Source organism: Daucus carota, chromosome 2 (assembly GCF_001625215.2).
Source record: "Daucus carota subsp. sativus chromosome 2, DH1 v3.0, whole genome shotgun sequence".
Taxonomy (NCBI): Eukaryota; Viridiplantae; Streptophyta; class Magnoliopsida; order Apiales; family Apiaceae; genus Daucus; species Daucus carota.
Genome location: NC_030382.2, coordinates 55,004,574 through 55,031,078, shown reverse-complemented (window position 1 = coordinate 55,031,078; position 26,505 = coordinate 55,004,574). Strand labels below are relative to the sequence as shown.

The 26,505-nt window shown below is 36.0% G+C and overlaps 5 protein-coding genes and 1 long non-coding RNA gene across 8 annotated transcripts; 3 read left to right on the top strand and 3 right to left on the bottom strand.

The window, feature by feature from the left end:
- Positions 1 to 3,901: 3,901 nt before the first annotated feature.
- Positions 3,902 to 6,831, top strand: LOC108210163 (cysteine-rich receptor-like protein kinase 10). Of its 2 annotated transcripts, XM_017381440.2 has the most exons (7): positions 3,902 to 4,823; positions 4,960 to 5,076; positions 5,150 to 5,340; positions 5,444 to 5,654; positions 5,730 to 5,967; positions 6,057 to 6,207; positions 6,318 to 6,831. In XM_017381440.2, the coding sequence occupies exons 1-7, from the start codon at positions 4,076 to 4,078 to the stop codon at positions 6,618 to 6,620; spliced, it is 1,959 nt and encodes a 652-aa protein (XP_017236929.1). In that variant the 5' UTR covers positions 3,902 to 4,075; the 3' UTR covers positions 6,621 to 6,831. The 2 variants fall into 2 exon arrangements, with proteins under 2 accessions (XP_017236929.1, XP_063944380.1); XM_064088310.1 differs by lacking the exons at positions 3,902 to 4,823; positions 4,960 to 5,076 and having other exon boundaries at positions 5,201 to 5,340; positions 5,417 to 5,654.
- Positions 6,832 to 7,098: 267 nt separating this feature from the next.
- Positions 7,099 to 10,779, top strand: LOC108210164 (cysteine-rich receptor-like protein kinase 10). The gene is made up of 7 exons (XM_017381441.2): positions 7,099 to 7,997; positions 8,159 to 8,275; positions 8,355 to 8,563; positions 9,254 to 9,464; positions 9,542 to 9,779; positions 9,936 to 10,086; positions 10,271 to 10,779. The coding sequence occupies exons 1-7, from the start codon at positions 7,169 to 7,171 to the stop codon at positions 10,580 to 10,582; spliced, it is 2,067 nt and encodes a 688-aa protein (XP_017236930.2). The 5' UTR covers positions 7,099 to 7,168; the 3' UTR covers positions 10,583 to 10,779.
- LOC135150853 (uncharacterized) lies at positions 8,286 to 9,476 on the bottom strand. The gene is made up of 2 exons (XR_010289275.1): positions 8,694 to 9,476; positions 8,286 to 8,614 (listed from the first exon to the last, which is right to left on the bottom strand). It is a non-coding gene; the product is annotated as an uncharacterized LOC135150853 (long non-coding RNA).
- A 192-nt stretch (positions 10,780 to 10,971) lies between the features above and the next one.
- On the top strand, positions 10,972 to 13,955 carry LOC108210162 (cysteine-rich receptor-like protein kinase 10). The gene is made up of 6 exons (XM_017381439.2): positions 10,972 to 11,901; positions 12,130 to 12,246; positions 12,323 to 12,516; positions 13,089 to 13,299; positions 13,391 to 13,628; positions 13,767 to 13,955. Exons 1-6 carry the CDS (start codon positions 11,082 to 11,084, stop codon positions 13,927 to 13,929), a joined length of 1,743 nt encoding a protein of 580 aa, XP_017236928.2. The 5' UTR covers positions 10,972 to 11,081; the 3' UTR covers positions 13,930 to 13,955.
- A 4,751-nt stretch (positions 13,956 to 18,706) lies between these two features.
- Positions 18,707 to 21,446, bottom strand: LOC108207809 (cysteine-rich receptor-like protein kinase 10). Of its 2 annotated transcripts, none has more exons than XM_017378240.2 (6): positions 20,688 to 21,446; positions 20,119 to 20,438; positions 19,828 to 20,038; positions 19,509 to 19,746; positions 19,172 to 19,322; positions 18,707 to 19,086 (listed from the first exon to the last, which is right to left on the bottom strand). In XM_017378240.2, the coding sequence occupies exons 1-6, from the start codon at positions 21,256 to 21,258 to the stop codon at positions 18,781 to 18,783; spliced, it is 1,797 nt and encodes a 598-aa protein (XP_017233729.2). In that variant the 5' UTR covers positions 21,259 to 21,446; the 3' UTR covers positions 18,707 to 18,780. The 2 variants fall into 2 exon arrangements, with proteins under 2 accessions (XP_017233729.2, XP_063944376.1); XM_064088306.1 differs by having other exon boundaries at positions 20,747 to 20,859.
- A 60-nt stretch (positions 21,447 to 21,506) lies between these two features.
- LOC108208618 (cysteine-rich receptor-like protein kinase 44) lies at positions 21,507 to 24,925 on the bottom strand. Its single transcript, XM_017379151.2, has 7 exons — positions 23,993 to 24,925; positions 23,606 to 23,749; positions 23,345 to 23,472; positions 22,972 to 23,182; positions 22,598 to 22,835; positions 22,300 to 22,450; positions 21,507 to 22,194 (listed from the first exon to the last, which is right to left on the bottom strand). The coding sequence occupies exons 1-7, from the start codon at positions 24,765 to 24,767 to the stop codon at positions 21,835 to 21,837; spliced, it is 2,007 nt and encodes a 668-aa protein (XP_017234640.1). The 5' UTR covers positions 24,768 to 24,925; the 3' UTR covers positions 21,507 to 21,834.
- Positions 24,926 to 26,505: the final 1,580 nt, after the last annotated feature.

Sequence of the window (26,505 nt, the reverse complement as noted above, 5' to 3'; positions counted from 1 at the left end):
ATTAAAAGACGGCGGCTCCATTCCCCGATCCCGATAATAAGTATGGTAGCTTCGAAAATATTCTTCCTTACCTAAATGCACCACTTCGGGGGCTTGAAAGTACACCGAGTCAGCCCATGACCCATCCTCATTAAGGAGGCTTGTAACAGTTCGCACATTCGCATTAGCTTCGCCGGTAGACGTCCCAACATCCATAGCCATCTAAAGACCCCAACATCAAGTTCATCCACACAGACCACATGACACAAAAATGCATATGACAGTTTAAAAATTAAAACAAGAAATGGGAGAAAGCAAACACCGATAACCCCAAAGAACGCATACACCAAATACCCACAACAAGGCACGTACAATATCCCCAAGCGAGAACAAGTTGGGCCCTACACAAAAATAAAAGACATGGACAACACCACACCAAGCTACCCCAAAAGATGAACGACAAGCATACTACCACGAATTACAACCGCACCACGACGGCGGAAAGAACACCGATATACCCAAAATGCATACCCCTAGACCCACACATACATCATCACATAAACATTCAATACTTGACACAACAAAAACAACAAAAGAAATAAAAACAAAATTAATTAACAAATATATAAGAAAGGAAAAAACAACAGAGAACCCAAACAATAATCCAAGAACACGATCCTAGATTCCTAAAGCAAGCTCAACAGAAGGAAAACAAAAGATGCACCCTTACCTCAGTTATTCCTGGCTCCGCAAGCGCCACAATCCAATAGCCAACGATACCCAGCACCGAGTTATTAACAAAGAAAGACAATCTACGCCCTCGAGATAACACAAGAAAACTGTAAAGTTTCAGGGACTCCTAGGGTTCTTGTAATTAAAGAAGCAAACCTTTTATATTACCCAGTAGGAAAAAGTGACTTTCAAACTGCCCATCTTCCACAAAACGCAACGACACGGTCAGCTCAAAACGTGGCACTGATATACATAATATATTATTCTCATTAGGGTCAAAAGCGCACTACTCACCTTATATCACATAGCTCGTGTAAACATAATCCATTCCGAACAGCAAAATTCCCACGAATAAGTCCCAGATACATTAAATTATAACTTCTCGCGATAAATAAATTAAGACCTAACTCAAGGTGTAATACAGGCCTCAGCAATTTTTTCAATACATATGGTAAAGTCGTTATAATCATACCTACAATCCCATACAAAATTATAAAAAATTAAAAAATCGAGACACCCTGCATATTACAAAAAATAGAAAGCATATAATAAACCTTTAAATGAAACAATCAATATCCATCGTCCTCTCAGTTTCCCTATTCCCAATACGTCACAAATACTATAAACACTACCAACTCCTCACCAAAAAGTGGTCAAGGCGGGTCCCTTTCAGCCGTCACGTCAAATGTCAATAATTTAAAGCACAGCTACACGCACCCGCCATCCCCACTGGGGGGCAAACGGCTACCAACACACCACAAATCCATAGACCCATAAGCAAGTCGATGATCGAAATAAAACGAAAAAACGAATAAACAGAAACATAATTCATTGGATAATATTTGAAACACCCATTGGGATACAAAAGGACAACGGCAACATCCAAAAGGAAATCTACAAACAACAGAGTCGGAGCAAACTTCAGGATTACAAGATAGAAATAGAAATACAACAAAAGTACAAAAGGGGTCCGCTAGTCAAGTTCCTCCATGTCTTCGGGAGTTACGACAGGGGCGGAAGTCTCCTCATCAGCAGTTTCAAGGACAAGATTTTTCACAACGTCACACAAGATAGACAGACCAGCAACAGCCTCCTTGAACTTCTTTTTCTCCTCCCTGAGACGAAGGTGGTACCAGGAAATCACCTCGTCCCTACGACGGCGAGCACTGTCCGTCTCAGCAGTGTGACGGTCCTGGAGTTCCCGAATCGCTTCACGTGAACGAAGACAGAGTGGGGGATCCATCCATTTGTGAAACCCACAAACATCCTCACCACATTCGCGATAACGACGACCGATGTTGTCGCCATACCAACGAGTTTTCTCCACGCTCATGCGGTAGCAATCGCACATGAGGTCAAGAATCGCATCACACTCATCCAAGGTTCGACTCATACCCACAAAAGCCTGAAAAGAAACACGAGAAAACCCAGAACTGAGAGATGGAAATGTCACGGAGAGCATACAAGGAGAATGGCCCCTTAAATAGGCAAAAGCAAGGGTATCACAGATACCCACCTCGCACACTACCCTGTTCTTTCTTCTTTGCTCTCACAGCACCCGTTAAAACCGGTCCTGAGAGGCAAGGGGGGCAATGATAAGGATCGTTTTAAACCATACACGTGCGCCAAACAAGAGAGCACAACTAGTACAAAACGACAAAATAGACCTCAGCCGTCCGCTGCCTCAGGCCGGGGGGCAAGAGTAACAAGTGCACCCGCCAGCCAGAGATGGGGGGCAAGGACAACAACACGTGGCATAGCGTGATAGAGTCACCTATAAATACAAGTCCTTGGAGAAAATAAGAGGTACGTGCTATTAACCCTGCTGAAACTAAAATATTCTAGAAAAGCTCCTGGACCTGATTGCCACGCCGGAGGTGCTTATCGGGTCCAACCCCCGACCGAGCATTGTTTTGCAGGTTCATCTTGCCGAGGATCATACCACCAGAGCAACAGCTGGACATCTGCAGATTTGGACTTATCAAATACTCAATGGGTTTCCATTTTTCCATAAGAGACATAGTTGATTCCTTGGGCTCCTACTACACAACTCCAAGTCTCCAACAAAATTGTGAAAATAGTCGACGAAAGTTCGATTGATACACCAGGAAAGTTCCGCATTAGAGTATCTGCATGAATTGAACAAACTAAACAGATAATTGTTCAAGTCAGGGAACGGACCAGCTAAGACGGACATCATTTCTGTGTTCTTTCTATTCGCCGTCAACAAATATATATTTCTAAAAAAATAAACCCAATATATATATAAGTGCCTATTTTTGGAAAAAATATATTATTTTATCTGAAATAAATCCTAATTCTTTTCTTAAATAACGAATTTAATATTCATATGAAATAAATTATAAAAAAAATATAATTTAAAAACACATAAACCCTAAAATTTGAAAATTTTATTTACCATTTCAGGATCAATATTCTATTGTATACGTATATTTTCTCGGTCTGGGACCAAGGAGACGAACTTTTGCAACCTATCGAACTATTGAATGACATTCATGTTTTGAAATCAAGCCTCTTGCGAAGATATTATGAAACAGTCATGCTCAAGCAGTATCTGTTATAGACCCGCTGATAAAAAGAGAATAATGCAATTTTGTGACATGGCCGATATATTTCCTCCCCGGAAGACACTGACAGTTTTTTTAGAAAATAAAATAAAAATTCTTCCCTTGTTTCTTCAGCAACTTGCAAGCGGTGTCTTAGAATTGGGCTTTTAGTTCTCTGTTTTTGAATTTAGGTGGTTCTCATGAGCAAGTAGCGTGGTCCTATACTGTCATATATGGCCAAGTGCGTATGCCTGGATTTTTACCTGTGAAAACTATTATACGAGAGAATAAAATTATTTAACCAGTGAATCAAACATATTTATTATATTCAACGAGTGAACAGAATTGTAAAAGTTTTTTAATCCAGAGAGTCTCCCCTCTCCGGACTCTCTACCTTAGTTACTGACGTGAATTATAAGTTTGAACTTGAATCATCAGTTAAAGTTTGTCATTAAATATTTTTAGTTTCGGATGATTTGAAATCCTGATTCCGTCAATCTGGACGCCTCTTAACAAACCAATGAAAGCGATAAGTTTGACAAATATTATGTCAAAGTAAACAAGTGCGTAAGTTCATGTTCCAGTGATTCTGTCAGCATGTATATACGTGACTTATCAAAACTTCTGCTTGATTGTCAAGTTGAGGACCAGTAAGGAATTTTCTTGGAAAAATCTCCCCTCCAAAGTCCCACCAAACCTTGCAGAATTGTGATGCTCACAATTTATTTATGGCCTCTCTATCCTCAACTCAAACTTCTTTCAATCTTTTGGTACTCAACACTTGGTACAATTAAGCTATGGAACCTCTTGGGAAGGTCAGAAATATTCCACTTCTAGCATTTTTTCTATTTTTACACATGATCTTAAGTCCCAGCTTAGCTGAACCGAACCAAATATTTTGTTCGGAAAGCGAAAAATATACCCCCAATAGCTCGTACGAAAAGTCTCTCAACAATCTTCTTGATCTTATTACCCTCTACACTCCTAAAGACGGATATTATAACTCTACATTTGGAAGCGGTGGTGATCAAGTGTACGGTCAAGCCTTGTGCCGAGGAGATGTTACGCGAGAAGTCTGTCAAGACTGTGTTGCGAATGCAAGCAGAGCGATCATTAAGAAATGCGGAGGTGATAAAGAAGCCATCTTATGGTACGAAAAATGCCAGGTTCAGTATTCATATAGCCCGGGCTTTGCTTCTACTTATGCAGCGAAGTTTCCAGATTCAAATGAACACGAGGAAAGGGTCGTGGACCATCGTGATCAGTATAAAAAAGAGGTGATGCGTTTGATGGATAGCCTTGCAAAAGAGACGTCTGGTTCTAAATCTATGTTTCGGACAAAGAAAACTAAATCCGAGAGTACGACCATATATGGACTTGTACAATGTTTAAGAGACATCACGAAAATTTCATGCGACGATTGTTTAGAGAGAGCTTTGGGAGAGCTGTATGACAACTGTGGTTATAGTCAAGGTGGGACTGTTTTTAGCAGGAGTTGTAATGTGAGGTTTAGCGTCAATAAGTTTTACAGAGAAACAACAGATGGTAAGTGAAATTTGAAAGAGGATCATTTTTGCTTTACAATATTCTAAATTTATCAGATACTCCGCAAGTCAGATGTTTTTTGTGTTTAGTTAGTGTATGTCTCCAACTTGAACTGAAAGCAGTTCATTTCCTACAGGATCAGTTAAGAAGACGCGGAAGGCTGTTGCAATTGCTTGTGGATCGACTTTGGCAATTGTAGTACTAATCGGTTGTTATTTTTTCTGTCGCTCTAAAGGGATGGAAAAAATTATAGGTAAATTTTCTTACAATGCTATAAGCCTTTTCTTAAAGCAGGAAGTGATCCAGATTCTGTTGTTTCTTTGTAGATGATAATAGCAGCCAGAATGTATTCTTGCATAGCACGGGTGCTTCCGCCAGATTTGTGATAACAGACGAAAGCAATATTGTCAGTGGTCCGGACCTGACCTTTTTAAAGTTTGCTATTGTTAAGGCAGCTACTGAGGGGTTTTCAGACTGTCATAAGCTCGGGCAAGGTGGTTTCGGTACTGTTTACAAGGTATCAATTTTCATTTCATTATAGATTTGTTTTTCGGGTACTTGAGATTTACTAGGCATGTTCCCTTCTCTGATAGTGAGTTTCCAACTGGAGTTAACTTCAGGGTGTATTACCAAATGGGATGGACATTGCAGTTAAGAGGTTATCGAGGAAGTCCTGGCAAGGAATAGAGGAGTTCAAGAATGAGATAATATTAATAGCCAAACTTCAACACAGGAATCTAGTGAGACTCCTAAGTTGTAGCATAGAGGGGGACGAGAAGCTGTTGATTTATGAATACATGTCCAACAAAAGCCTGGACAGATTTATCTTTGGTTCGTGCTCTAATTGTTGTAATAAGGAAACATCTTAAGTACGTTTATTGTGTTACTAATCACATGCAACTTCAGATGCAGATAAACGTTCTCAACTTGGATGGAACAAACGCCTTGAGATAATACAAGGCATTGCCAGGGGAATACTTTATCTTCATGAGGATTCCCGGCTCAAAATCATTCACAGGGATATAAAGCCTAGCAATGTCTTGTTGGACCATGACATGGTTGCTAAAATATCAGATTTCGGGATGGCAAAGATTTTTGGTGAAGATGAAATCACTGGAAACACCAAAAGGATTGTTGGAACATAGTCAGTTTTCATCTTCGGCATCTCCATGTAATTTCCAATCATTGAATTTTAAATACAATGTCCTGATAACAGTTCTGATTTTTAAACAGCGGATACATGGCTCCAGAGTATGCAATGGGAGGACAGTTCTCGGTTAAGTCTGACGTTTTCAGTTTTGGGGTAATTTTGCTTGAGATCATTAGTGGGAAACGAAACAGTGGCTTTTACCGAACTGAACATGCTCAAACACTCACTGCATACGTAAGAAATTTAAAATATGAGAAGATTCACACTCAACTCTAATGCTGAGTGCACAGATAACTCCTCCTTCTTATCATCATCATCAATTTTATTTTATTTATTTTTATTAGGCATGGCAGCTGTGGAACGAAGGAAGAGAGTTGGACATTGCAGACGCATTACTGACAGAAACATGTCCTGCGTCAGAAGTTGCGAGGTACATTCATATTGGACTTCTGTGTGTCCAGGAAGATCCGGAAGACAGACCTACAATGTCATCTGTCGTCGTTCTGTTCAGCAGTGAAGCGATAGTACTTCCTCAACCAGGACAACCTGCATTTTCTGTGAGTAGAAAGGCTTCCGAAACTGCCCAATCTTCAATTACTGATATTTCTTCAAAACACCTCACTGATTCTGTTTTAGCTCCGCGTTGAGGACTTTCCTTTTCACATTTTGATCATGATATTCAGTGTTATACTCATTGTATAAATTACTATAAATCCAATTCAGTTACTAACTCTAATTATTTTCCCATGACTGTGTAAATAATGTATGTTCCTCTGTTATTAGTATATATGCAATTTGTGAACATTTGTGATAAGGCTCGGCAATTTGTGATAAAATAAGAGATTTGATTCTATTTTATATGATTTGCCCGGGCTGTGAACTAGTATTGCCTTGACGCACGAACTATGATGCCAGGAAGAGTTGATAATCTGATAAAAGAAATATTTGAAAGAGGTTATGGTTCACGTTTTACCTATTGGTGAAAGGAGGAGTTGAAGAGTTGACTATGAGATTAAAGAACTTCAACAGAGATTGTTTTCATTTATTTACCTTGATGATAACAAAGGAAGAGCTGACTTATGTTTATAAGATTGTTTGCCTAATATTATTTTCGCTTTCATGCACTCCTTGCAGCTTTCTAGTAGTATTATACATGGAAGTTTACTAATTCACTACCAGAGAAGTCTTAACCAGTATGGCCACACCTCAAATGCTCTCTACCTCAAGAACTCTTATCCGTCGCTTGCTTTCTTGCCTAGTGCTCATTATATTTCATGTCCGGGCAAGGGCACAGACCTATTTATACTCTACTTGTCCAGACAGGACATTTTCTGACGACATTCAGCGTACTAGCCAATTCCAAACAAATCTCAATCGCCTACTCTTTGGCTCTCTGTACAGTAATGATATCAATTCTATGTTCTCTAATGCAACTGTTGGAACTTATCCGGATCAAGTATACAGCCTTTTCCTCTGTAGAGGTGATGCTTCAAACAAGATCTGCCAGGACTGCATTGATGCAGCAATTACTAAAATTTTGAGGACTTGTCGATATAGGAAGGAAGCAATCATATGGTATGATGAGTGTCTGATACGATTCTCCAATACTTCTTTCTTTTCTACTTTGGACACCAAACCATATCGTTGTTTGTCTAACAATGAAAATCTCATAGAGCCCAAAAATTTCAATCAATTACTAGAAGACATGTTTAGAAATCTTGATATTCAGGCGACTAATAATCCTGCTAACCGCATGTATGCTCAAGCTAAGGTCACCATCTCCGGCATAGGAAACATGTACGGTACTGTGCAGTGTACACCAGGCTTATCTCACCTACAGTGTCAGAACTGTATTTCTAGAGCTTATGCTAATTTTGCTAATACTTCAATCTGCCGAGAAGGAAAGAAAGGGAAAAGAATTCTAACTCCAAGCTGTAGCGCAACGTATGAAATGTACCTTTTTGATGTAGATCCTCCATTACAATCACCAAACCTGGGTAAAAGTTCTGACACGGGCACCAGTAGTAAGTTTCTTAGTTTTAAGCAAAAACTATGTAGATGTAATCATTTTTTTGTTTCTTAATTGCACAAGAGATTTTCTACTAATTGTTCTTAAAGGGAATACTTCATTTTGATAGCCTGCAAGTATTTTACGTAATACAAGATTAACTTTTTGGTTTCTAAGGAGCAAGAAAAAGCAATATGAAGGCAGTTGCAACTAGCTTGGGTATGTTAGCAGTTGGAGCTATCGTTTTTCTAGGATTTTGTGTATGTTATTGCAGCAGAAGGAAAAGAGTAGAAGGTTCGAAATGTTATCATAAGATTAAAAAATTTAAATTTTTTTTATCTTCAACTGTTGTTTACAGCTATTTGTCTTGCAGAAAATGAAGAGATCAGCCCAGAAATTCAGCTGCTTGACCTTGCAGAGGAGAGACTTGGTGATAACAACTCACCTCGAGATTATGATGGAAGAATACAAGTGGACCCTAAAAGTTTTCCACTGATCCGTTTAGATCTCATTCGGAGAGCTACACAACAGTTCTCTGGGGAAAACAAGCTTGGAGAAGGGGGATTTGGCCCAGTGTACAAGGTATAATCACGAAGACTAATACCCTAATACATATGTCGTGGAACATTGAACCTGTCAAAGTTAGACAAGATGATGTAAAATGCTTGCAAACTAGAAAAAACAGATCTGGTCATCAGGGAATGAGATTTACATGTTCTCTGGTAGATGCTTGTTAGAGGCTTAGAGCCCCTGCATAAAACTGCAAGTAGACAACTACCAACCAGCACTCCCTGAGAATTAAGTTTACAGCGAGCTATATAGATCAGGTACCAAGGTAGCGTTGGAGAGCAGCAAACATAGAGGGAGTGCACCACCAAGCCCAGACTTCCCGACTCCAGTCTAATTTTAGTATATTAGTATTTTTTTTTTTTTGAAGGATAGTAGTATAATATCATACTCGTGGCAGGTGGCACGTTTACGTGATTGTTTAAAAGTTCAAGTTCTTGTTTTCTTGCCAAACATGGAGAAAGGTAGTACAATTGGGATTCATTAAAATGGAATTGCAATGGAGCAAATCATCAATCTTTCTTGCAAAGTACATTTTGCTTACATGCCTTGAAAATGAGACCAAAATAATGTAGAAAGTGGGATTAGCATTGTACGCGCTCTTCTACCAAACAAGTAGTCATTACTTTATTATAATTGAGCACAAGACAATTGTGTCTTTTCAATGTAATCTCCAGCGCTCTTACTTATGAAATCTACTTCCAGGGTATTCTAGTGGATGGAACCAGAATTGCAGTTAAGAGGCTTTCAGAAAACTCTGGTCAAGGACTACAAGAGTTCAAGGCTGAAATCACCTTGATTGCCAAACTGCAACACAACAATCTTGTCAAACTTCTGGGATGTTGTTGGGAAGCAAAGGAACTGCTTCTTGTCTACGATTACATGCCCAACAGTAGCTTAGATGTGCACCTTTTTGGTTTGACCTTCAACTTTCGTTACTTGTTTGCATATGATTTGTCACAAGTAATTTATTGACTTGCATTTCTATGTTAGATTCAACAAGGAGGGCACAGCTAGACTGGAAAAGACGACTCATTATCATTAATGGGATTGCTCGGGGAATATTATATCTACATGAGGATTCCCGTCTAAGGATCATACACAGGGATCTCAAAGCTAGCAACATTTTGCTAGACCATGATATGAACCCGAAAATATCGGACTTTGGAATGGCAAGAATATTTGGCAGCAAGCAACTTGAAGCTAATACAAATAGAGTTGTTGGAACATAGTAGGCATTTTCCTCTTTATCATAACTCATTAGATTTCTCCAATTGCCATACATTGAAATCAACTTCCTGCTTGCATTTTCAATTTAGATACTATAAACCATCTACTTCTTTTGCTTTGTGATAATGTTGTGATATTTTCAACTTTTTTTAAATAGTGGATACATGGCCCCAGAGTATGCCATGGAAGGAATATTTTCCGTCAAGTCTGATGTTTTCAGTTTTGGAGTTCTGCTGCTAGAGATTGTCAGTGGGAAAAAGAATAGTGGATTCCATCTTGCAGGACATGGTTATAGCTTGCTTACTTTTGTAAGTTTCTAACTTCCTATATATTTGTGTTTTAACTTTGTACACAACAACTCTAACAATTCTGTGATGATACGCATAGTATTCATACTGAATGTCCACTTCTTTCACTCGAAAATGATGATAAAAAAGGAGATAAAACAACTTAAAAATTGGTTTTGAATGCATGTATATATTTGGATTGCAGGCATGGAAATTATGGTCTGATGGTCAAGAGTTGGAACTGATGGACCCGTTATTATCAGAAGCTTGCGTAGAAATGGAAATTCTAAATTGCATTAAAATTGGCCTGTTATGTGTCCAGGAAGATCCTGCAGATAGACCTACTATGTCAAGTGTTATTCATATGCTAGGAAGCCACATGGCACCACATCCTCAGCCAAATGAACCTGCATTTTCCGTTGGACGCGTTGTGCCATCATCACCAGTCAACAGCAATGTCATAGGAACGTCTGTAACCACTTGTGATCTCACTATATCAGAATGCTTACCAAGATGACTAGAGATATTTTTATCAATCTTTAGATGTGCATTCTTTTTCAATAGAGTCCCTCACATGCTAAAAGAAACTTTTAGTCTTGCGCTAATTTGTCTTGTATACATACTTAGACATTGATCTGACGATGTTTAATGCTCTAGCCAAGGAAGTGTGAATTGAAGGAAGTGCTACTGGGGCGTGAAGTAAAGATACGCAATAGGGGTTTATATTTCCAAGCAAAAGTCCCATTTTAATTAATGTTTTCCAAGTCTGTCCCTAGTTGATGCAGTTGTTCAAATGGCATGCTGCTACTCCTACTTTTCAATTACACATTTAAACAAAATAGTCAGCTGACTATCGTTTTCGTATCGGTCAAGTGATAGCTGATATTTAATCCAACTACTTTTTCTTGGAAAATAATAAGAGGCTCTCTGATAGGTAACGGAGAGCCAGAACCAATCTCTGATATGCACATATACTACAAGACGACGATAAGAGTATATCATATAAGCAAGTAAACATGCTCTTACTTCAAGTTCTCTCGACCTCGGTATCCTTTCCACCTTTCGTGCTTTCTTTCCTAGCATTTGTTACGTTGCATAGCCTGGTCACGGCACAAATGCACATAAAAACAAGTTGTCAAGACAACACATTTTCTTACACCGCTGGTAGCCGATTCGAGAAGAATCTTGATAGCCTACTTCATACGACTCTTTCTATTTATGGGGGTGGTTCTATTTCTGCTGATGCTAAGAAAGGAAGTTATCCTGATGAGGTATACGGCCTTTTTCTCTGCAGAGGCGATGTTTCAGAAAAGACTTGCCAGGACTGTATTGATGCAGCAACTGATAAGATTCTAAGTGATTGTCAATTTAAGAAAGAAGCAATTATATGGTACGATGAGTGCTTGATAAGATACTCAAATAAATCATTCGTTTCTACTCTGGAAATCACACCGGTTTTTTGTGTATATAATAGTTTGGATCTTACAGAATCCAAAAAGTTTCTCAAAATACGGAGAGACATGTTTGACAATATTATCGATCAGGCAATCAACAATCCTGACAACCACATGTATGCTAAAGCTGATGTGAACATCACCGGTGTAGGCAACTTGTATGGTATGGTGCAGTGCACACCAGAATTATCACCTTTAGAGTGCCAAAATTGTCTGACATCAGGGGTTGCTAATTTTGATACTGCATTGTGCCCAGACGGAAAGAGAGGGAAAAGAATTCTAACACCAAGCTGTAACACAAGATATGAGGTGTATCCTTTTTCTGAAAATCCACCAATACAATCACCTGACTCGAGCAACAGCACTGACAATATCGGCATTAGTAAGCTTTTCATTTCGTAAAAATTCTATGCAGATGTATTTAGTTAATCTCTTTTATGTTTAAGCAGTTCTTTTACCAATAATTGACTAATTGTTGGTAAGGGAGCAACTGATTCAACTTTTTTTTTCTTTTTTGTATGAGGGAGCAACTGATTCAACTTGAATAGGTTAAAAATGTTTTTTTTCCCCAAGAAAATAGGTTGGTATAAGTTATTTCCTGGTTTCTCAGGAAAAACAAGAGGCAAAACATTGGTGACTGCAATCAGCGCAATATTACCAACAACTTTGGTGATAGTACTTATTGGATGTTGTATATGTTATTACAACAGAAAGAAAAGGATAGAAGGTTTGGATGTTACTAAATATAAAAAAACTTAAAATTTTGATATTAAACTGCTCTGTAAGATAATTATGATATGCAGAAACGGATTACAGTGCACGAGATCAAGTACTTGACCTTACAGAGGGTGGCTACTTGTCTGGACGTTTTGAAGGAGAAAGTATAGTGGAATCTGATAGGTTTCCCTTAATCCAGCTAGATCTAATTCAAACCGCTACACAACAGTTCTCTCCGAAAAACAAGCTTGGAGAAGGGGGTTTCGGTCCAGTTTACAAGGTATATCACATAGTTAGATATGTTATCTACACAACAGTTCTTTATGGAAAACAAGCTTTGAAGTCACTAGTTTTAAAGAGCAAGTTGTTGTCTACATAGTTTAGACATGTTTATCTACCTAAATTACCAACGAAGAGTGCTCCAGATAGGAACCTAGCATTAGTCTCTAGTCATCTATTGACCACCAAACCCAAACCTATACTCCCTCTGTTTTCAAATACTTGACGTTTGACTTTTGTGCACACATTTTTAAGTGCATTGACTGCATAGTTAGAGTTAATATTTTTAAAATTTTCTTTTTGTGAATTAAAGTATAAATTTAATATTTTTATTCAAAAAAAAAATTTTAAAAATAATAATTTTAAGTATGCAGTCAAAACTTTTAGAATTGTGTGCTAAAAAGTCAAACGTCAAGTATTTGAAAACAGAGTCCGAAAACCAGTAAAGCACATGTCTAGTTTTCCGAAAACCAGTAAAGCACGTGTCTTTCAGAGTGTTCTTACTTAGAGTACTGATTGAGCGTTCATCTTTAATTAATCTCCAGTGCTCTTACTCTGAAAATGCACTTACAGGGTACACTAGTGGACGGAAAGGAAATTGCCGTTAAGAGACTCTCTAGAAACTCTTGCCAAGGGCTACAAGAGTTCAAGGCTGAAGTTACTTTAATTGCCAAACTCCAACATAATAATCTTGTCAACCTTCTGGGATGTTGTCTGGAAGGGGAGGAATTGCTTCTTGTCTATGACTACATGCCCAACAAAAGCTTAGATGTCCACCTTTTTGGTCTGATCATCAACTTCCAAAACTTCTATTATTTCTGCGTTATAAAACTCGTTTGGTGGAAATTAAAATGATAACATACATCTTGTCATAGATACCACAAGTGGAGCACATCTAGATTGGAAGACACGACTCAGCATTATTAATGGAATTGCTCGGGGAATTTTGTATTTGCACGAGGATTCCCGTCTGAGGATCATCCACAGGGACCTCAAAGCTAGCAATATTTTGCTAGATTCTGATATGCACCCAAAAATATCCGACTTTGGATTGGCTAGAATATTTGGCAGAAATCAGATAGAGGATAACACGAACAGAGTTGTTGGAACATAGTACGTTACCTTTCTAACATAAACATTTAGCTAGTAGAATTTACTGCTAGCTATTGGCATGTAAAGTTAGCATCTGATATAAATAGCCATCCAATCTTATCATGTTATCTAACGATTTAATCAACTGGTGCTGAATAGTGGATACATGGCTCCCGAGTATGCTGTGGAAGGAATATTTTCAGTGAAATCAGATGTTTTCAGTTTTGGAGTTCTCTTGCTAGAGATAGTCAGCGGAAGGAAGAATAGCCGTTTTTATCTCACAGGATATGGCCATAGCTTGCTTACTTATGTGAGTTCATAACATTAAAATGCTATCATATTTTGACTGTCCAATGTTCTCTATCTATGGCATAATGCATAAGAGTGTTATAAAAACACAATCATAAATTTTAAATTGCTTTAAAATATCTTAAATATGAAACTGCAGGCATGGAAATTATGGTCTGCTGGTCAAGGACTTGAGCTAATGGATCCATTATTGCTGGATACTTATCTAGAAACTGAAGTGCTGAACTGCATTCAGATCGGGCTGCTATGTGTCCAAGAGGATCCTGCAGATAGACCTACAATGTCTAGTGTGATTCGAATGCTGGGGAGCTATGCGATGCCAATTCCTCAGCCAACAGAACCTGCATTTTCCCTGGGTCGAGTTGTGCCATTTTCCCAACAAAAGACTATTGAGTTGGGATCATCCGTCATTGACGGACAAGTAGTGACTTCATCTTATGTTAAGCCTGATGACACAGTATCGCCTTTAACGATCGGTAATCCATTTCTCTCAAACATTTTCACGAGATGACTAGTTATATACATGAACTATATCTGAATTTGTACTTTAGTTTAGGCACAATATTCATAGCAATTAGGAGCGTAATTGGACAGTATTCAGTATTTAGGTTCGATCATCTAAATCCAAGATCCATTCAATTTTATTAGATTCCGATACATTTTTTCATATTCCAATTTGTTAGGATCATGCTTAAGAAGGTCGATTTTTTTAAAATAATATTTAAAATAATTTCAATATACACTAAAATTTAACATAACTTGAAAATGCAAATACAAACCCATAATAAATAATTTCACAATAAAAAATTCAATAATTTATAACTTAATTTGGTAAAAATAAATATTATATAAATAACCAATTAATTCAAAATTGAATTTAATATTTTTGAAATTTACTAGATATTGTATATTACAAAAATAAAAAAGGTAATCATATTTGGATTGCAAAAAATTAAGAGAACAAAATGATAATTATATATTTATAATATATTATATATCTAGTATAATAATTTATATATAACATATAATATAATATTATATATTAAATAATAGAGAAAATTTCTATGGAGACCACGTTTTCATCGGAGACCTTGGAGACCACTTATATTCTGCAATTAAAACACTATCAAATTTATTGTTTTGCGAAGTACATTCGATAAATATGACTATTTCATTGAAAATGTTGAAAATTATTTATGCTAAACAAACAAAACATGTATGTTCTCCAAGATCAACAAATGTTCTGCATACTAAACATGATTTTGTAAAATAATATGTTTTTAATGTTTTATTTGCCAAATGTATAAAATTTGCAAGATTGTCAATAAAATAATTATCTTTATAGAACATGATTCGAAAAATAATACCTTTTGCAATGCTTTCAGGGAGTATTTTAGTTGTAGTAAGTCTCCAATCAAAACGTGCTCTCCATAGAACTTATCCCTATATGTATATAAATCTGTTATATCTATAATATAACATAATATCTTTAAAAATATATTAATTCATAAATCTTATTATAAATTTGAAAGCCGCAATTTTAACAAATATATAATATAATATATATTATTTATATATTATATTATAAATATGTTATATTTATAATATAACATAATATATATTAAGAAAAATATTAATTTAAACACATTATAGTCTTTGTATAAATTTAAAATTTTAACAAATATACATATATATATAATAATTTTTTTTCAAATACGAAGAACAGCCGTGAATCGCCCGAGACATAAATTAATAAGATGAGTATTTTGTTACAAGAATAAAATATTTTATAACATAAACACACATGCATCTCTATAAATAATATAAAATTTGTCAAAAATATTATATTTTCTTAAATTTTTTTATAATTTTACTATCTGGTAAATATATTTAACAAAATATTGTTTGCAATTATAAGTAACTCGAAATACAATGTAAAACCGAATGCAACAGAAATCATCCTATTTCAATAAAAATTGGAGTTGATTTTGAGTGTCCGCTTTTAATTTTAGTTGTATATGTCTGTATTTAGTTGGAACATTATAAATTTCTAAAAAATTTGAGAAGATAACATTTTTACAATTTTTAAAAAAATAAAACATTTTTGCAAATAAACAATAAAATTAATTTATCTTTCAAGGATCAAATGCATACTTCCCCAAAAAAAAAAGTCAAAATGCATACAGACATGTAAAACCGCTTGTCAACCTGGAGGGAGAGAATTAAGGTGTTATTTTTAGTATCAACTCCAATAATAATCAAGACTATTCACATAACTTGCCTAGCAAAACACTCCATTTCAATAATACAAAACCATCTGTAATATGTTTTCACCAGCTAATGAAATCACAAAGCATGGTGGTGGGCTGCACAAGAGAACTTCTTCTACAATCATGGCGTGGGAGCTCATGAACGAACCCCGTTGCGATGTGGATTACTCTGGCAGAACCGTAAATGGATGGGTTCAAGAAATGGCAAGTCTCGTGAAATCGATCGACAAGAAGCACCTGTTGACGATCGGCATGGAAGGCTTCTACGGGGACACGATGCCTGAGAAGAAACAATTCAATCCGGGCTATCAAGTCGGGATTGATTACATCAGCAACCATCTGATCAAAGAAATCGACTTCGCCACCATACACGCCTACCCTGATATATGGCTGGCCAACCAAAATGAAGCTGCGCAAATGGCCTTCATGGGGAGATGGATGCGAAGCCGTCATACGGACGCCAAGACCATTCTGAAGAAGCCGCTGGTCATAGCTGAATTCGGCAAATCAAGTAAGGACCCGGGTTAAGATTGTCGAGTTTCAGAAAGCTTTTAGTCTTTTCGACGAGGTGCGATCTTTCTAATACATTATACTTCATGATTATGTTATGTGATTATTTATGGATTCATAGTATATATTATTATGGTGTGGTTCATAATTTTCATGATTAAGTATAATGGTGTGGTGTGCTTGAATCTATTAGTGTATGTGTTGTTTTGTATCATATTTTGTCATTTCTTGATCTATTTTGCCTGATTCGGAGGAGATTGGGTATTTGTAATCATTTTTATATCATATGATTAGTTACATTTTTGAGTTTTGGATTCGCATTTTCGATTTTTAGTTTTCGCTAGTGTCCATGATGAATGTTTGTGTTTTTCCGGTTCTTGCACGGTGACGGTGGAGGTGGTGTAACGGTGCTTAATTAGCGCGTGTTTTGATATTAGATTATTCTGATTGACTTATTTTGTTGCATGATTTTAGTTTAGATTTGAAAATTTGGAATTTATTTGATTTTAATAGTAGTAAATGTAGGTCTTAATTTTAGTTTTTGTGAATGGCAAGTTGACTATTTTAATTTATTTGGTTTTAAAATTTGAATTTTCTCTTCATACTTTAATTTGAACTTTTATGTAGTAATTAGAAGATTAATTAAAAGATTCAAATTTTGAATCTTATAAATGAATGCATTTAAATATATTTGTACTAATTATGGGTTATTTGAATTTTGAATCTTGTAAATGAATGCATTTAAATATATATACCATTTTGGTGGCCGAGGGTGACGACGGCGACGGTAGTTCCGGGATCAGCATGCGATCCGGTTTCAAAAAGGAAGGCGCTTCACTGTGCCTTAATGAAGGCGTTAATTGTGCCTCTTTATTGAGGGTGTAATTTGTGCTCCATAATTGATGGAGTTAAATGTGCCTTATTTGAGGTGTTAATTGGCCTTAATTGAGGACGTTAATTGTGTCTTAATTAAGGGCGTTAATATTTTATTAATTGTACCTTAATTAAGAGCTTAATTGTCTCAATTATGAGTTATCATAATTGTGGGAATTTTGATCATCTCATGCAATATACACGTGATTTTAATATTAATTAATTATTGGATATATTATCTTTTATTTTTATAATATATATAATGTGTTATATATGTCGACTTATATTATTCTTGTTTTCTTTCTTCTATTCTCAGGATTCTTGGAAGAAGACGGGTTTTTCTTTTCGGACATTAAAGTTTTATTGTCTAAATTTCCCCGGTCATCTTGCATGTCCGACGGTTAGATAATAAGCTTTCTTGAATGAAAGAATTATCACGGTGAACTGCTGTTTCATATTGTTGAGATTCATTCTCATTTTCAAAAAAAAAAAAAAAAAAAAAACTCCAATAATAATCTCCATATTTGTTATCTTAAGATTATTTTAATAATAAATATGAGAGAGAATGGGAAAAGGAGAGAATAGACAAGGAAAGAAGGAGAGAGATGATTATTTTATTCATAAATATTAAATAGGTAATGGCTAAGGGTTACTTATAAATAGATAGGTAATGGATTGGAGAATTAAGGTTGTGCTAGTGATTTACGATAACACTAGGATAGTGTTGGAGTGGATTTTTTTAACACATTACGTAAATGTGAGTTTAGGACATCATATAGATAACTCATTGGACTTGCTCTAAGGTTCACAATTAAAAGTTAAAACCGCAAAGACCATGATTATGGAACCAACCTGTAACTTGATGTTTAATACTCCCTCCGTCTCTAAATATTTTTCCTGTTTGTACTTTTCATGTTTGCCAATACACATTTTTGATCGTTAATATCTTCCATTTCGTAGTAGTATTAAATATAAAAACTTCACTGTATTAAAGTACTTGTGAACACGAATCTAACAAGATCACTCATGACTGTATTTAGTTTTATAGATTAAATGTAAATTAGTAATTTGTCTCATGTTATAAACAGTACCGACATCACAAATAAGAAAAGAAAAAAGAAACGGAGGGAGTACTAGTGTGGTACACCAACCTCAGCAGTTGTTCAGTTCTAGTTAATAAAGCAAATTTATAGTAAAAAAATATGAACTAGTCACCGGGGTGGGAAATTAGAGATAGTAACCCCGTTGACAGAAGATCCAATTTCATTTGATTGAGCCTGGGCTGATGGAGCGATTCGTCCAATAAAAAATAATGGTTGTGATGGCTCAGTAAATGTTGTCGGATTGCTTCCGAGCATAACAATTACAGAAGACATAGTAGGTCTTTCTGCAGGGTCATCTTGCACACATAATAGTCCAATATGAATGCATTTTAGCACTTCATTTACCACTAACGATTTTGTTAATAATGGGTCAATTAGCTCCAACTCTTTATCCTCAGACCATAATTTCCAGGCCTGCAGATTTTACACTATTATGACTAAACCAACAAATAAAAAGAAAAGGATAATTATAGCGTAAAATATTGTCATAGGAACTTACATAATCAAGCAGGCTATGACCTTGTCCTGAGAGATAAAACCCATTGTTCTTTCTCCCACTGATCATCTCCAGCAGGAGAACTCCGAAGCTGTAGACATCTGATTTGACCGAAAATATTCCTTCCATAGCGTATTCCGGGGCCATGTATCCACTTTTAGTTGAAAAAAAAAATAACAAACTGTTACTGTGGGCAAGAAGCAAGATTACTATTTTTTAATCATTTAGCATTGAGATTATAAATAATGTGCGAGAACCTTATCAAGAAATAGTAAAATGAAAAGAAACTATTTTCTAGCTTCTGAAATAATGCTTGCACTGGAAAGAAATTCATGCTTACTATGTTCCGACAACTCTATTTGTATTAGCTTCGCTTTGACTACTCCCGAATATCCTCGCCATTCCAAAATCAGATATTTTTGGGTTCATCTCATGATCTAGCAAAATGTTGCTAGCTTTGAGATCCCTATGAATGATCTTAAGTCGAGAATCCTCATGTAGATATACTATTCCTCGAGCAATGCCATTAATTATATTGAAACGCTTCTTCCAGTCTAGTTGTGTTGCTCGTGTTGAATCTAAAACAAATGCATAAAACTTTAATCCTAATGTATTATGTAAATATGTTTAATTAGCCATAAGTTATGAAGGAGTCTAACCAAAGAGGAACAGATCTAAGCTTTTGTTCGACATGTAGTCATAGACAAGAAGCATTTCATTATTTTTCAAAGAGCAGCCCAAAAGTTTCACAAGATTTCTGTGCTGCAATTTTGCAATTAAAGTGACTTCAGCCATGAATTCTTTCATTCCCTGGCCAGAACTTCTTGAAAGCCTCTTAACTGCAATTTGCTTCCCATCCACTAATGTACCCTGCAATTTACAATATATACCATTTACTTAAATTTCATGTAATCCACCACTGTTATATGTACCACCACTGTTATATGTACCTTGTAAACTGGGCCAAAACCTCCTTCCCCAAGCTTGTTTGCCTCAGAAAACTGTTGTGTTGCCTTGTGTATGATATCTAGATCAATCACTGGAAAATCTAGAATATCCACTTGGTTTTCTGAAACTAAACTATCGTCAAAGCCAAGTAACTGGAACTCTGTGTTGCTCATTTCGGTCTCTTGATGAGATGGTATAATATTCTCTGTTCTTTTACTTCTTTTGGAGTAATAGTAATACAAACAGATTCCCAGCAGAGCCAGCAGTACTAATGATGCAGATACACTTGCACTGATCGTAATCTTTGACCCTCTCTCTTTCCCTAAAACATGGAAATCCAAACTTTTATCATCAAACCAATTAATAAATGATTTAGAATGTAATGATCCTGGTAAACAGCCTATCCTCTGGCACCTTAAGGGTTTAAGAGAACTGGTCACTTAACACTAGTAATTGCTAACAAAATTTTTCCGACAAAAAATTAAAAAGAGAGATATATACAGTATCAGTATCTTGTACTTTGACTTCACAAAAAAAGTTTCAGAGTTTCAAAACTAATGAAAACATTCACCTTTGGTAGGGGCAGGCGATTGCGTTGAGTTTACTTGCGTGGAAGAGTTCAGCTCGTACCTTGTGCTGCAGTTTGGGCTCAGAATAATTCCTTCATTCTTTCCAGCTAAGCAGTATGAAACTCTATTAGCTGCGGCAGACACACAATTGAAGCAATCTTTTGATGGCAAATCCGATTTACACTGAACAATTCCATTGAACTTTGCTAAACCGGTTTCAATTACATCTTCAGCATACACGCGGTTAGAAGGATCAGAAGTTGCTTTATAAGTTAAAATGGCAAGCATGGCTGACAGTTGTTCCTTAAACCACGATGGTTGATCGCTACTATGGACTTGATTGGACATGCACACATACGGATCCTTCTCTACGGTAGAGATAAAAGAAGGATCCTTCTCCAAAGAAGAGAAGGTTGATGTATTAGAATAGTGAACAAAACACTTATCAAACCATATGCTTGCATCATTTTTAAGTGGACAGTTAGCCGAAATCTCCTTTATGGCAGCGCGAACACAGTCCTCGCAGGTCTTGGCTGAGACATGATCTCTGCAGATGAACATACCATGTACCATGTCTGGATAACTTCCTTTTGTTGTATTAAACACAGAGGCATCACTAGAGACATTGGAAAATGATTTAAAGAGACTGTCGCGATTATTTTGGAACGGGACGCTTGCAGTGGAGCTAAATTGAGTACGATTCGAGCAAGTTGAACTTACATAGAGTTGAGCTCTAACGTGATTGTGCAGTGTAACATATAGTACTATCAAAAATTCCAAAGATTTATCAAACTTTTGTTAAGTTAAGCTTGCCATATGCATTAAAAAAATTTGAAAAATATAATTATATAAACCCACCACTGTTCTATCAATCATGCTTAGTTTCTGTACAAGCTTAGAAATGAATAAATGATCAAACTCGTAACGGCGACGCAAACTCGAACAAAACATGAATTTGATGACCTAATCAACATATTCATCATATGTTGGAGAGTCAAATTATAAAGCCGATCTCTAGCAAATTCAATTCGATTGTGATCCAGAGTAAGTTTGGAGAAGCCAGGAGGCCCAACAAGGGTTTGAGCTGCTAGTTACCCTTTAACCGATCAAATTAAAACCAACATTACGTATCAAACACTTAATAATTTATCACCGTGGCAATAAATCGGTGATTGAAGCATTGTCGACAGAGTAATCAGCTGATCTATCTTCAGCATTACCAGATGTTCTGTTCACCCTTGAATTGTTAGTAGCTTCAGCACTTGACTCACCTGGATCAATGCTGCTGTGCATAAAAAACGCTGGCTGTGTAGGCACTGCAAGAGTGAGCGAAAAGCTATTGAGCATAAGCACCACCGATGCCATGGTAGGTCTATTTGCGACGTGTTCTTGTACACATAGTAGCCCGATGTGGATACATCTTATTATTTCGCGTACTGATTCTGAATTGTTTATTAGTAATGGATCTATAACATTTGATGCTTTCCCTTCTTGCCAGTTCTTCCAAGCCTGAAAGAACTCAGCAGGATCAAATTTGGTAACAACTACAACCGTTTGATACTATAGAGATGATGAATGAAGGTACTGAAAAAGCATGTGTATAGTCGGACTTACAGCGCTGAGGAGGTCCTGAACATCGTCTCCGTTTCTGAAGCAGTTGTTTTTCTGACCACTTACAATCTCCAGAACCAATACGCCAAAGCTGAATACGTCAGACTTGACTGAGAACTGTCCATACATTGCATACTCTGGCGCCATATATCCACTGCAATGTAGTCGGATTTTAAACTTAAAATTGCACTTCAATTCTGTTTAAAATCTACAATAAAAGTGAATATCCTGATGCAGATGATCATTTTACTTTTGGGTGCTATACTCTTGCATAGTGACACGAAATGATTAAATAGCTTACTATGTTCCCACAATTCTACTCGTATTTCCTTGAGTTTCATCAATTTCGAACAATTTTGCCATGCCAAAATCTGCAATTTTAGGATTCATGTCTGCATCTAGCAAAACATTGCTAGCTTTTAAGTCACGGTGAACAATTCGTAGTCTAGAATCTTCGTGAAGGTAAAGGAGTCCCCTAGCAACACCTCCTATGATTTTGTATCGTCTTTTCCAATCCAATAATGAACGATTTGTCGAATCTGCAGAAGAGAACCAACAACTTATCATGTTTCAATTAAGTTTATAATTGCATCATAAACATATATTGTCAAATGGAAACTATGTACAAATACAAACACACTGGTGAATTAAGACCATCAACATAGAGTTGCATACCAAATATAAATTGGTCAAGACTTGCATTAGGCACAAACTCGTATATGAGAAGTCTTTCGTTTCCCTCATAGCAGAAACCAAGGAGTCTAACTAAATTTCTGTGTTGCAGTTGTGCCACTAACATGACCTCGTTTTTGAATTCTTGTTCACCTTGACCTAAACCTCTTAAAAGACGTTTGACAGCCACTTCTTGACCCGTCCTTAAAATACCCTGTTTTTAGAAATGAAATGATCAAAGATGCGACAAGTAAAAATCCCTGAAGAAGCAAACTTCAACAGATGACAAATTATGCAGGAAAAGAATAAATTACCGAAATATATGCTCATCAATCTGAACAGTTTTTATTCGAACTCATCTATGTTTTTTTTTTACCTTATAAACAGCTCCAAAGCCACCTTGTCCGAGCTTATTTTCATCTGAAAAGTAATTTGTAGCAACTTCTATTGTGGTAAAGTCATATTGCGAAAATTCGGTTCCTCTCATGTCTTCCACTTTGTCATCTGAAGCAAAGACATAGATAAGCAGATAGACAAACATAGCACTGCATAAGCACTTATATTAAGTGTCCAGAGCCAGTGTTTATAGAGCCCAAGTCTACTTGAGTTTACAAATCTTTGGAAACACAAAACTTACACTGCTGCGACGGCTCAGTAGGAGTCCTGTGCTTTTGCTTTCTTCTATTGATGCAGACAGATATAAACAAGAATATTATCAAACCAACCCCAACAATCACAACAACAATTATGATCACCGTTCTCTTGGTGTTATCATTGTTTTCTGCACAAAGAACAAATACTTGGTATAAGAGAAATTATACAAGAAAATATGGGTCTGTGCCTTACTTATGGTTACACCTTAGTATGCTATGCTTATACTAGTATGTTAATACTGTGCCAACTGATTCGACATACTAATTTAGGTAACATGTGTAATAAAAAAGGGCTTAGGGATGTATGACAACTCCAAATTTATGAAGTGGAGAATAATCATCTTATACTGTGGTGAGCTGGAAAAATTTACCAGGAGGTGGCACTGATGACTCCGGTGGTGGTGCAGCAAAAGTAATCGTCTCGTTATAAAAACGATTAGCTTCATACCTAAGCCTACAGCTAGCAGTCGCTACTTGGCATCCTATTCCAAAGCAACGCGATGAAATAGCTCTGATAATCTCATCAAGACAGTCACTGCATTGTGTTGAATCTAAGTCAGGGGTGCACTGCATAAGCGCGTAAATAGTCAGAAAATCTGGCCCGCTTTTCTTCCCTGTGGCAAACTTTTGTCGCAGAGTTTTATCCTTCAGATCATCCAACAAGGCTCTGAGGTCTTGATCATACTGATTTGCATGACTTGTGTTACTCCCGTTCCACCACGAGCTGATTGGGTCAATAACTAGGTTGTTAAGAACCGGATTATCTGAGTACCTTAACATGCACTCATCGTACCACTCAACAGCCTCCTTTTGGTTAGGACATAGCTCTCTTAGCTTCACAATTGAGTCTTTCACACAGCTTCTGCAGATATCGTGTTGAACATCGCCTCTACAGAGCACCACCGCGTTAGCTGTGTCAAAGTTTCTTCCCACTGAGGCATTGTAGAAACCAGAATTGCTAGTGTTTGAGGCAGAGTAGAGGTTGGCTAGAGCACTGTCCAGGTTTTTACTGTAAACACTGTTGCTTGTGTAGTTACCATTAGTTCCGCAGAATTTGTCTACGAAACGAGACTGACTAACAGGAATAATACCTATGTAAAGACTAAAAATGATTAGAATTGCAACATGAGAAGCCATTGTTATCATTGTATTGTTAGTCTGGAATGAACTCTTGGCTTGCAAGTTTCAAGTGTTAGCTTAACCAAAGATGGTCTTTTTATTGTTAACTGCATAATGTTTGAAGATATTCCGTGTATAGAATGGTCTTTGCTAGCTGAAAAGTCAAGCTCCAGGTCATTCTTGTACAGAAGCTCTTGATAATGAAACAGATTTGAAAAGGCACGATGTGATAAAAAGTAGTAAAAGTTGGAGTAGGAGGAAAGATAGTCGTAGGGGCCGTTTGCGTGGGCTTAAAATAAGTGCTTCTTGCTTGAAATAAATAAGTGGAGTAGAAGTTAGAAGCAAGATACGACTTAAAAGTGATTAAAGTGTTTGAGAAATAAGTAGAAGTCCTGAAACAAAAGCTAGCATTCCTAGCTTTTTATAATTGCTTCTTGACTTATTACACAAACGGTACGAATAAGTGCTCATAACTTATAATCCAGAAGATGGACTTATAAGTCCAACCCAAACACCCACGTAGTAAAAAACTGGATTAGTTAAGCTCAAAGAATTGTAATAACAAGGCGTGTTAATGGCGGGGTTTGGATCCGATTGACTGAATCTTTATTATCATCTAAATTTTCGGATGAAATACTCAACTAAATTATATTTTAATTGAACGAAAACTGAAATTAATAAATTACTACTTATATCACTGAATAAACCTAAACCCGGAAATATTAATATCCAGAATATTATAAATATGTTTTTATTATACAATATAATCACTGGCCAATATTAACAAAAGAGTTATAAACATTTTCAGAAAAACAAAAATGTACGTATATGCTATTGTAAGTATCAATTCCAAATTTTATAAACACTAGTGTTACGCAGGACCTTCATATATATTAAATTTCCAAACTTCTTTTTTTAAGTAGGAACCCGCAGCCGCTTCCTTTCGGGTGCGCGCAATAGCTTGTCGAAAGAGGATACTTGTCCCCTCTTAGCTGAACCAATCCTACGGGCGAATTTCCAATTTTCATAATATGAGATAATAATTTTTCAAAAATGCTAACTAAAATTTGTATATCATTTCAAAACAAATCACATACAAAAATATATAACTAGGTTCCATTTTTCTTAGATAAGATTTTCATGAGATGAGATATATTCCAAATAAATATATGTATTCGATTATAGATTCTTGTAGATGATAATTGATATCAATCAGTTGACAAGCCTACTAACAATAATATTTGAGATATTTTTGGATATTCATAATAAAATGATTTTTTTTCAAAAACTTTATGTACTTTCAATTCCGGGACTGAACAGTGTAGTGGGTTTGGCGGCGAATAAGTTTTTCTCACCTGTGGACTGTGGTCCCTCCAACAAACAGGAGTAGTCGTATAATATAGAGAAAATACTGTTCTGTATAAATCATTTTTAGATGTCATATTAACTTTTTTTAATAACTATTCTCATATAATTTAAAATATTATTTAAATATTTAATAAATTAAATAATAATCAAAATTTTAATTTTAGAAAATATTAATTATATTATACTACTTATTATATAGTTGAAGTGTCAAAAAAGATATACAAAACATGTCAAAATATTAAATAAATTAGAAAGCGTCATGTATAAAATATATATTTATTGAACAAAATTTGCATAATAAATTTATAAACTTGTTAGTTAAGTATAATTTAAATTATTCTAAAATAAGTTATATTGAATTAATTTTATCCAAAATTTGTTTTAATCGAATTGGCCA

Coding starts and splice junctions, on each gene's coding strand:
- LOC108210163 (XM_017381440.2), top strand. CDS start 4,076: ATGGAACCTCTTGGGAAGGTCAGAAATATTCCACTTCTAGCATTTTTT. Junction 5,077..5,149: donor AGGGATGGAAAAAATTATAG/GTAAATTTTCTT, acceptor GTTTCTTTGTAG/ATGATAATAGCAGCCAGAAT. Junction 5,968..6,056: donor AAAAGGATTGTTGGAACATA/GTCAGTTTTCAT, acceptor ATTTTTAAACAG/CGGATACATGGCTCCAGAGT.
- LOC108210164 (XM_017381441.2), top strand. CDS start 7,169: ATGGCCACACCTCAAATGCTCTCTACCTCAAGAACTCTTATCCGTCGC. Junction 8,276..8,354: donor CAGAAGGAAAAGAGTAGAAG/GTTCGAAATGTT, acceptor TTTGTCTTGCAG/AAAATGAAGAGATCAGCCCA. Junction 9,780..9,935: donor AATAGAGTTGTTGGAACATA/GTAGGCATTTTC, acceptor TTTTTTAAATAG/TGGATACATGGCCCCAGAGT.
- LOC108210162 (XM_017381439.2), top strand. CDS start 11,082: ATGCTCTTACTTCAAGTTCTCTCGACCTCGGTATCCTTTCCACCTTTC. Junction 13,300..13,390: donor CTTAGATGTCCACCTTTTTG/GTCTGATCATCA, acceptor ATCTTGTCATAG/ATACCACAAGTGGAGCACAT. Junction 13,629..13,766: donor AACAGAGTTGTTGGAACATA/GTACGTTACCTT, acceptor GGTGCTGAATAG/TGGATACATGGCTCCCGAGT.
- LOC108207809 (XM_017378240.2), bottom strand. CDS start 21,258: ATGGTACATGGTATGTTCATCTGCAGAGATCATGTCTCAGCCAAGACC. Junction 20,439..20,687: donor ATCGCCTGCCCCTACCAAAG/GTGAATGTTTTC, acceptor TCCATGTTTTAG/GGAAAGAGAGAGGGTCAAAG. Junction 19,747..19,827: donor CTTAGATCTGTTCCTCTTTG/GTTAGACTCCTT, acceptor CATTTGTTTTAG/ATTCAACACGAGCAACACAA.
- LOC108208618 (XM_017379151.2), bottom strand. CDS start 24,767: ATGATAACAATGGCTTCTCATGTTGCAATTCTAATCATTTTTAGTCTT. Junction 23,750..23,992: donor GTCATCAGTGCCACCTCCTG/GTAAATTTTTCC, acceptor TTCTTTGTGCAG/AAAACAATGATAACACCAAG. Junction 22,451..22,597: donor AGTAGAATTGTGGGAACATA/GTAAGCTATTTA, acceptor ACTACATTGCAG/TGGATATATGGCGCCAGAGT.